Here is an 11,015-nt window from a genome sequence, read left to right as displayed (position 1 = left end):
GCTAGCTGTAGGCTCAGAACGCGCTCTGGGGCCGCGTGGAGAGCGGTGTGCGCTTCTCCAAGGTGGAACCTGCGGCACTCCAGCGCTGGCGTCCGCTGCTCGCACCCCTTCCTTGCCGGCCGGCACTTTGGCGCACAGTTTTGCCCAAACCTCGAGAATAAGTGATCAGGTAACAGAGGACGCTATCCAGGACTTGGGAAGGGAGGTAGAGAGTAGAGGGGAGTTAAAGAGGCACATGGAGAAGGTGGCAGGGGTGGGGGAGTGGGTCAGAGGCAAAAATTAAAGCGCCTCTGGAATGAGGCGTTGGAAGATAGCTTTACCTTTTTTTCTCCTGGTCTTTTCAGTCTTTTAAAGTCGTCCCTTCTAGATCTTACATAGATTTCTCATCCTGGAACTGTTCTCAGTGAGTTACAAGGGAATTTATGCTCTTACTGATAGGAGGAGACTGATGCAAAACCGGTGCTTTATTTAGGCACTGGTCATTGCTGCATATTGCAGCTAAGGACAGATACTCGTTTATCTATTTTCTTAATTGTTGGCAACTTCTCTGTATCATGGGAAGGAAGGTTGTTAATATGATTTTTCTTTTAAAAAATGAAATTCTATATACCATTCCATTTTGGAGAGGTTCGTTGTCCACTCTTGGAAGAGAGTAAAGAAAGTTGGTAGAAAAGCTCAATTAAGGAAAGGTGTAGTACCTTCTGAGGACGGGAAAAGTGGATAATGACTGGGTGTGGCCTCCTCAGCCACACAAATCAGCTCCTCTTACTAACTTCTGGTCCAGGTCCCTCCACCCCCCACCCCGCTGTTATAACATCTACTTAGTCTGCAGAAATTCTCTTGAGAACTTGACTAACCTCCTTGCTTAGACGGGAAAAAGTAATAAGAGACCCATGAGAAGCATTATAAAACATAATTATACAAACATTTATTGGGGCAACTAATAATAAGCCTGGGTGGAAAGAAAGGTGTACTGTCTTTCCCTACATTTCCAAAGCCTTTGGTGGGGGATGTGGCCCGAGTATTTTACTAATCTAGGTAGAGGTTATCCAGTTACTCAGCTGGTGACTAAGCACAAGTCCCTGAGCTAGATGTTGTGTGAACAGAATTTTGTGAAAAGATCATGATCTGGATTCTCAAGAATTTGAGGGAAAATATTATTTGTACATAAACCCTTGCAATGTAAGGCAGTATGTGATATGTATCACAGAAGAAGTAAAAATGAGGTGCTGTAAATAAACAGAAGAAGGGACTGTTGAGGAGTGGGATTTGTGATGTCAGGGCCTTTTCAACAGAGAAATACAGTGCTCTCTGTAGTGATGTATTCTTCCTCTAGACTGGAGGGGACCACTAGAGGTGAAATGGAACAAAATCTGTACTAGGATATGAGCTCAGCAGTAAGTCTACGCATAGTTATTTGACTTTTGCCAGACTCTGCTTAGCCATGGGCATAAAAAGGTGAATAAGTCTCCAAGGAGGCCTTCACATTTACAGTCCCTCTGTATCCACTTCAGAATATCCACTGGATATTCTTTCATACTTCTGTGCATGGGCTCTTTCCCTCACTTTTGTCAGGTTTTTGTTCAAATATTAATGAATACGACAGAAGTTCTTCAGCTACCCTTTCCACAGTAGCATCCATGTTTCCTGCTTTACTTTTCTTCACCTACTTAGCACTTCCTGACATTTTCTAGGATTTTTTTTTTTTTTTTTTTTTTGCCATTTCCCATACTGGGCTATGAGCTCCATGAGAGCAAATATTTTATTTTGTTCACTATTGTATTCCTAATACACAGAAGATGACTTGACACAGAGAATGTGCAATAAAGACATGGTGAATAGATGTTGAGACTCTCCCTGGGAAGACAGACTAGGATCAACAATTACAACATGATTATAAAAAGGACCAAACAAGGAGGGTAGTACTTGGGAAGCCCAGTGAAAAGAGGGATAGGGTAGAGGAAATGGTCACAAGGTGTCATTTGCATGATATCTTAAAAGATGCTAGGGCTTGTTGAGGTGGATGTGGTAGGAAAGGCACTCTAGGCAGAACACTGCATGCAAAAGCTGGCATAGCTAGTGTATGATGCATGTGGTAAGAGGCAGAAAGTTAGACTTCAAAGCTCTGTTGATTAAGGAGAATGACATGACAATATTTGTATTCTAGAAAGATAACTGGAGAGTGCATTGAAAGGGGGTGTCTGGCCATGGGAAGTTTATTTGTTATATTTTAGAGGTGTAGATGAGAGATGCTGAGGGCCTACAGTAAAGCAGAGGTGACAGAAAGGGAACAAAGAAGAGAGAATACACAGCAAGTAATCATCTACTATTAGATGAGATCAAAGGTGATAGGGCCAGAGCAGGAATGACCATCAGCCTCCTGACTGGAGCAGTTTAGGAGGCATTCATGGGAAAGATACTGAGACCTAACTTTCACTGCTCTAGCGTCCATCTGTTTGTATATTTATTCAACTATAGCTATTATGTAAAGGAACTGTGTATGACATGGGAAATAGTGCATTTTAGTCACAGCCATAACTCATAAGATTTTAGAGATGGGACAATTTCAGAGATAACTCATTCTCTGCCAAGAGGTGGTTTTTATAGCGACTAGAATGGAGTTTTATATTCAGCTCTTGGTTATTTGAACTGTACCCATTTTCAAACCTTTCAGAACAAATTCTGAGCAGGAATTTTCAGGAGGTATCCTGAAATGAAAGAATGCTGCTGATTTCACATTTTAAAATTGAGTCTGTTTTGCAGTTACTAATTCACTTCATTGATGAAAGACACTTCTGGGATTAAAAAGGTTTTCAACAAGCTTAGACATGTGCTTCAGGCAGCATAATATAGATTAAGAGGCAATGAAAAGGTTTCCTGAGGCTTTAACTTATTCCTGCCTTTGATAGAAATTAATTTTGTTTCCTCAGATTATCAGATAACCTTTTAGGACCTTACTTTCCTTGTCTACAAAATGGAAGTTTTAATCTGCCATCCTTTTTAATTTAGTTTACACATTGTAATATTCTGGGTTGCTTGAAAACCAGTGCCTAAACTCTGCCTTTAAGAGGTTCCGCTTTTATTGTTCTGGAGTGAAGCCCATGGCTGTTGTGTTTTGTTCTGTGAACTTTGAAGTTCAGGAAAATTTTAAACGGCTTGATAGTAAGCTGATTGAATTGTACTTCCATGGGAAGATTTTCTCATCAAATTATATAACATAAATAAATAGATTGGGAAGGCTTCACATTAATTGAGGAGAAATTGTTGAATATAAATTATTATACTAAACAGTGAGGGATATAAAATCTCCACTCTTAATATAGTTGAAGAAACCAACAACAAAAAAACATGAACATTTCTCCTTTGGAAAAGGCCCATTTAGTATTCCCCCGCCCCAGAATTGAGGAGTCTATCAATATATATCACTCCAATTTTTAAAAACCCATTCATTTTAAAAGAAGATCTTGCTCAGATCAAGGTGAGATGAAATGACTTGTGGATGTTAAGGACCCAGTGTTTTCACCTTATGCTGGGTGTTAAGGTGAAAAGGGATGCATCCAGACAGGGAGGAAGGAGAGGCAGATTGCAGTGAAGAGACTGAGAGTCTAGATAGAATTACAGATTAGAGAGTCAGAAGGATAGATTGCAACCATCTTAAAAAATCCCTGAATACTTAGGGGCTTTGAATTTAATTCACCAGCCAAGAGGGAAGATGAAATGAGTAGCATGATCAAAGCTGTGCTGTAGGATAAATAATGTGGATGAGTCAATTAAAAGAAACAGGTATACTACAAAGTTTGCAGTTAATCAGAAATGGGATGGGAAAGGGCTGAGCTGGATTATGGTAGAGAAATTACAAACAAAGAGACATTTTGAAGGAAACAAATAGGTGGTTGATGTATGGCTTACTTGCACTGTGCCTGGAATTCTCCATATTGGTTGAGTAATACCTCAAATTGGGCTACTTGAAGTAGAAGGGTTGAATAATGAGGAAATAGAGAAAGATGTTAAAAACCCCTTCATTCAGCAAATTTGGCAGGATGAAAAAAAGGAACAAGGCAGTGGATGAAGCAATATAAAGGATTTTGAAGAGTTATCCTTAGGCCTTACCTGTGGGGCATTTCTTCCATGATTCAGTACCAGTATCCAGAGACTGCTACTCAAATCTGCAAGGGAAGAAAATGAATTAAACACCTGCAAGACTAGAAGCACTGACTCATGATGACCAAACTAAAAAGTTGTATTTGTAGCCAGAATGCGGTGTAATTACTAAGGGTGTCTCAAGAGCTAGGATTGGGTTTTCTGCCAATGGCAGAACATTGACTAATGATACCAATTTATACACCCAAATTTATACACTCAACTTATATACCCAAAGATTGCTTGATAAAAGCAATGATAGCTGATATACTTTATTTTTAGAGTGATTTCCCAAATTATTTCCCAGGACCTCACTTCTGAAGATACCAGTTTACTAAATTTGAAAACCTAGCCTTCTGTATGTCCTCCAGTTAAATTCTCATGTTCTCAAATCCTCCAATTAATTCTCATGTTCAGACAAGTTTGGTAAACTTTACCTAGAATTGTTCTTAATCTTTAATTAATGGCAGATTCTGGACTGGAACGCAGCCCAGTGGTCTTGACCATGCCTGTTAGGTTCCTACAGCTGTTTTTTATGATGAAAGTGTGAACCCTCTGTTCACCAGTTTTGTACCTGATTTCTGTAGGCTCAGCATATGCTTTAGTGACTCAGCAATTGAAACAAGGCTATTTGGATATTTTTTCTCTTTAATGGGAACAGTTGGAATGACCTTGTTTATTAATATGAGTTTGCTGTATGAACTTTGTTTCAAGGTAACTAAATAGTGGATAAGGGAAATTAATCCTTGGTAGAATTATAACTAATAAAACAAGAAGAATAAGAAAAAGTTTATATCACCATATTGCTATCTGTACTGGAGTAGTGGATCTAGGATCTAGTAGTGGATCTAGGGGCTGCTGAATTCATTAGGTGAAAATAGATGGCCACCTTATAGTAAATGAAACACATCAATAGCACCTGACCCACTAACCACCTTAGTCATAACCAAAAAAGACTTCATGTGCAGCTTGGTGCAATGCAGTAGGAAAACTAAATGTCTCTTTTAAGTGTTCTTAAGGAAGAAAAAAAGACTCTGAGTAGTAAGCATCTAGTCTACTGTTTATTGGAAATCCTGTGAATAGAGGAGTACATTAAGCCATATCTCTAGTATGCAATCTTTCAAATCTAGAATAAGGGAAGTTGTCGCTATTCGCAAATTGTAGTCTATAAACCAGCAACATTGATATCTCTGTGAGATTTTGGTTAAAATGCAAATTATCAGGCCAACTGAACCAGTATCCGCATTTTAACAAGACTCCTAAATAATTTGCTTGTATCAAGTTTGAGAAGCATCATACATGACAGTGACTTCATTTCTTCCATAAATAAATGGTAAGGATAAAAAGGGACAGAAACGGGCTTAGTGTAGATCTCTTGCCTAGCACATGCGAGGCTCTGGGTTCGTTCGATCCTCAGCACCACATAAAAGTAAATAAATAAAATAAAGTTATTGTGTCCAACTACAACTAAAAAATATTTCTTTTTAAAAAAAGGGACAGGAACTCTTAACTGTTGATAGGAAATTTAAAAGATGTGTTCATCAATTGTCATGGTGGATGTTTTGTATCTTAACTTACAGTAACTATAAAAACATTTATTTGATAACAGGAAATTGAAATACTGATTGTATATAAGAGGATAGTAAGGAATTATTATAAAATTTTACATGATATTCTTTTAAAAGCCTTTACCTCAGAGAAGATGCATAATGAAGAGTTTTTAAAAATTTGATTCATGGGAATGGAAGAGTATGAAAATTAGTCATTATTAATTGTTGAAGTTGAATGATATGGTATATTAGTCATCTTTTTGTCATGGTGACTGAATACCTAAAAAAAAAAAAAAAAACTTTAAAGGAGGAAAATTTTATTTTGGCCCATGGTTTCATAGGTTTCAGTCCAGTGGCAACAAGTGATACCATTGATTCTGAGACTGTGGTAAGGCAGAGCATCCTAGCGGGAGGATGTGATAGAGCATAGCTGCTTACCTTATGGAAGCTAGGAAGCAGGAAGAGAGAGGAAGAGCCTGGGGACAAGATATAGTTCCCAAGGGCACATCCCCAAGGACTCACTCCTTTCAACTAGATCCCACCTCCTACAGTCTCCACCATCTCCCAATAATCCATTCAGCTATAAATTCTTCAATGGATTATCCTTTGATGAGGTTAGAGCCTTTATAATCCAACCACTTCTCAAAAGCCTTATCTCTGAATATTGGATACCTTCAATACATGAGCCTTTGGGGACATTTCAGATCCAAATTATAACAAGTAGGTACTTGGGAGTTTATTGCACTCTTTTTCCTACTTACATGTGTATTCATAGTATGGTAAAATTAAGTAAAAAGGCATGGAGTTGTACTTTACAATGAGAATAGCAAAGATAAAGTCATCTATTAATATTCAAGCAATTATGAAGGAAAACTCTCAAATATGGAGGCATTAAGGATGAATTTAGAAAATATACAATGGAAAATTATACCTGAAAATGTTCTCACTATCACATCCATCATATCAAACCAAATGCCATCCTACTTGAGTAATTCTCAGAAAAGAAGAAACAAGATTTCATCAGAGAAGGATATTGAATATATGTCTTGATTTTGAGTAGATGGACTCTTAAATGTATGAGGACATTAAAAGTGCAGCTCATTGTGTTTAGTCAGCTTTTTCACTTCTGTGACCAGAAAGACCTGACAAGAACAATTGGAGGAGGCAAAGTTTATTTGGGGGCTCTTGGTATCAGAGGTCCAAGTTAATAGATGGCCGATTCCCTTCCCTGTGACTCAAGGAAAGGCAGCAGATCATGGCGCAAGGGCGTGGCAGAGGAAAGTGGCTCAGGACATCACATCAGGAAGCAGAAAGGGATAGAGGAAGTTCTTACCATGGACAAACTATAAAACTCAAAGGCATGCCCCCCACCCCACCCAGGGACCCACCTTCGCCAGCCATATCCAACATGCCTACAGTTAACACTTAGTCTCTATTGGGGAATTAATGCACTGATTAGGTTAAGCCTTTTATAACCCTGTCATCTCTAAAGTTTATGGCATTGTCTCACACATGAGCTTTTGGGGGACACCTCATATCTAAGGCTTAACACCTTGGTATTGCTGTTCCCTTGCAAATGTGTTAAAAAGTCAGGCATCACATTCTGAATTCTGTTAGATTTATAACAGTTATTTCACTTTTAGGCTCATTGCTTTAAATCTAGATAATCTGTATGATTTCAATTTCAAAGATGGAACCTATAAAGTAAGTGATCCTACAGGTATATTTTAACTTTGCTACTACTTAGTAGCTAAGACTTCCACCAGAGAAGTTTTCACATAGCAGTTTTCCTATGTATTAGAATTGCCTAGAAAAGTTTTGAAGCTATTCTTGCCCCAAGAGGTCATGATTTGATTGTTTCAGTTCAGTGATTCATGAACTTTAGTATGCATAAGAACTACCTAGAGGGTTTTTTTTTGGGGGGGGGTACCGAGAATTGAACTTGGGGCACTCAACCACTGAGCCACATCACAAGCCCTATTTCGTATTTTATTTAGAGACAGGATCTCACCGAGTTGTTTAGCACCTCACTTTTGCTGAGGCTGGCTTTGAACTCAGGATCCTCTTGCCTCAGCCTCCAGAGCTGCTGGGATTACATGTGCACATCCCCATGCCCAGTACTTAGAGGGTTTTTAAAAACACAGATACAAACTTAAAACACCAAGTGTTTGTAACTTCTAATTTGCTGGGATTTTCATTCTAGCTTTGGCTTAACTCTCATGGTTTCATGCATTGCCCTCCTAGGAGCTACACTCAATGAGTCTGACCCTGGGACACATTGCCTGTCCTTATAGGCCTTCCTTTGAAATCTCGATTCAAGCCTCCATTATTCTTTCATTCCTTCATGCCTACAACACCAGCATCACATGGACAACACCAGGTGTGACACTAGCACAAGCAGTAGTGGACTCCTTGGATCATAGCAGCAGTAGCCTCTGGGTGCCACGGCAACTGACAATGATGAAACTAATCCTGGGAAAACAACTTTTTAGGCAGTCCTATGGGAGCAGGGTACTCCTGTCATCACTTCTCAAAACAAAGTCTTTCAAACAAGTTTCACTTTTACATACTTGAGCCTGGGATGAGTGGGACTTGCTGATTCCCAAGATGCCATCAAGGCCACTTTCCTGTTGTCTCCAGGCAAAGTACTTGATTTCTCTTCAGTGGCACTAATGTCTTCAGCAACCATAACTTCCTTGAACCAAATTTTACATGGGCTTTTCTAGCTAAAATGCAAGTTTTTCCAAATGTTTCTTCTCTGCTTTCTACTTGTGATTACCACAGTAAACCTGGCTAAAAGTAGCCAGCAAAACAAATGCTACTCTCTGAATTGAAATTTCTCCACCAGATAAACTAGTTCATCACCTTTAAACCCAGCCTCACATAAAACCTCAGGATATGAAAAAAAATGTTGATATGTTCTTTACCAGAATGTACATGAATGGCCTCTAATCCAGTACCCAGAAGATCCTTATTCCCCTCTGGAACCCCACGAGCACACTCTTTATTGTCTCCATTCACATCAGTATTCTGGTCTTCTGAGCCCACACCAGCATCAACATTAAACTTGGCTTTCAACACCGTAAGGCTTCTTTAGCCTGCATCTCTAAATATTTCCAAAATCCTCTCACAAACTATCTCTACAGGTTTCTGAACCACATGGTCAGGATCGTCACAGCAATGATTAACCCCAGTTCTTGGTATTGATTTTGTTATTAGTTTTTCCTCACTGTGGCCCCAGACACCTGACAAGAACAACTTAGAAGAAGAAAGATTAATTTTTGCTCATGATTTTGGAGGTTTCAATCCATGATCGTCTGGAAGGCTCCATTACTTGGGACCTGAGTTGAGACAGAACATTATGGCAGAAGGGAATGGTGGAGGAAAGCTGCTCAGGTCATGGTAGCCACAAAGCAAAGAGTAGGTGGGCAGAGACAAGAATCCCAAGGCCATGCCCCCAGTGCCCTACTTCCGCTAATCATGCCCCACTTGCCTATAGTTTCCATTCTCTTCAAGTGTCCATTCACCTCTCAGTGGATTAATCCATTGATGGGGTCAGAGCCAATCCCTTTCCCAAAGCCTCACTGGACATTGCTGCATTGGGGACCAAGCCTTTGATGCGTGAGGTTTTGGGGGACATTCCAGATATCCATACCATAGAAATAGTCTTCAAGTGGATAGGATAAAAACAAGACAACCTCTCCTCATCAGCCCAAACTTTTCTTGTCTCCACTTTTTACATGTATCTGAGAATCTGTTGCCAAACCACAGAGACAGAATTGCATTGATGGGTTGTGCAGACCCAGGGTATGCACAGGACATTCAGGACTTGGGTGCTGGAATTGAGGCCATCATCATCTCACCTGAAAATTGTAACTGGACATGAAGGATTCAGCCATCAGTTTTGCATGTTTGTTTTTCTACAGATTTGCTAATTTTTTTTAATCAGCCATACTATATAGGGGTGGAGTTCTGCTGCATTTTGCTTTAAAATGTTGGTTTCTTTCTTTTTTTTTTTTTTTTTTTTTTTGGTATGATCTGGTAAATCTTAACCATTAATTGTGTCTTTTAGCTTGCCATTCTTGTAGCATAACTAGTTCTGATGGCTGGGAATAAAGGAAGAGGTCGTGCTGCCTATACCTTTAATATTGAGGCTGTTGGATTTAGCAGAGGTGAAAAGTTACCTGATGTAGTGTTGAAACCACCTCCACTATTTCCTGTAAGTACCTTATAGCTGAATTCTCAATGTGTAATTTTTCATGTTTCAGAGAAAATTAAAATTCTATTAGGGTTTGAATATATAATAGCATTAAGATATCCTCAAGTATAAGAAAGTAAAATAGTGTGTTTTACTTACCTTTAATTTAGCTATTCATTTGTTCTTCCCTAAACCTTTTCTAATTTTCCAATTGCTTTTTGTTGTAGATGGACAAGATACCTTTATTTTATTTATTTATTTTTATGTGGTGCTGAGGATTGAACCCAGTGCCCATGCATGCTAGGCAAGTGCTCTACCGCTGAGCTACAACCCCAGTCCCCAGTTGCTTTGTTAAATCTTTTTTGTTTTTGTTTTCTGATACTGGGGATTGAACCCAAGGTACTTTGCCACCGAGTTAAAACCTTTTTTTTCCCCCTTCACATTATTATTTTGAGACAGAATCTCACTAAGTTGCTAAGGGTCTTCCTAATTTGTTGGCTGGCTTTGAATTTGTGATTTTCCTGCTTTAATCTCCCTAGTCACTGGGATTACAGACACACATCATCATGCCCAGTTTCTGTTGCTTTCTTAAAATAATGAAAACAAGGGGCTGGGGATGCGGCTCAAGCGGTAGTGCGCTCACCTGGCATGCGTGGGGCGCTGGGTTTCATCCTCGGGACCACATAAAATAAAATAAAGATGTTGTGTCCACCGAAAACTAAAAAATAAATATTAAAAAATCCTCTCGCTAAAAATAAATAAATGAGTGAATAAATAAAATAGTGAAAACAAAACTGTATATTTGTTTCTATCAATATGCTAAGTACTGTGTGAACCAAGAAAGAATTATTTTCTAATTTTTGTATCTTCTATTTTTATTATTGATGTATTCTAATTATCAAAATAATATTTTAAAATGTCAGGTTAGGTTTTACAATGGTTTCCATTCTATGATGCTTTCATCTAACAATTTTCTTCATTTCTTATATTTATAGAATGTAATTTTCCTCCTTAGTATACCATTTGTCCTTTTCTTCCCACTGAAATTTTCTTTTTGATGGTTGCGTTCGTTTTTTCCTGTTTTACTAAAGTCATTTTGAGTTTTGCTAGTTTCTCTAAATATGTAT

General features: G+C 38.7%; 1 protein-coding gene across 1 annotated transcript in view; it reads left to right on the top strand.

The window, feature by feature from the left end:
* Positions 1-21: 21 nt before the first annotated feature.
* The window catches only part of POLR3G (RNA polymerase III subunit G), a 36,454-nt gene continuing 25,460 nt past the window's right edge, over positions 22-11,015 (top strand). Inside the window, exons 1-2 of the mRNA XM_081299055.1 lie at positions 22-169; positions 9,763-9,909. Of these exons, the coding sequence (XP_081155181.1) occupies positions 9,793-9,909 (117 nt within the window). The 5' untranslated portion in view covers positions 22-169; positions 9,763-9,792. The remainder of the gene's footprint in view (positions 170-9,762; positions 9,910-11,015) is intronic.

This window comes from Spermophilus citellus (genome assembly GCF_964194105.1).
Source record: "Spermophilus citellus genome assembly, chromosome: 1".
Taxonomy (NCBI): Eukaryota; Metazoa; Chordata; class Mammalia; order Rodentia; family Sciuridae; genus Spermophilus; species Spermophilus citellus.
This window is presented reverse-complemented; position numbering and strand designations above follow the sequence as displayed.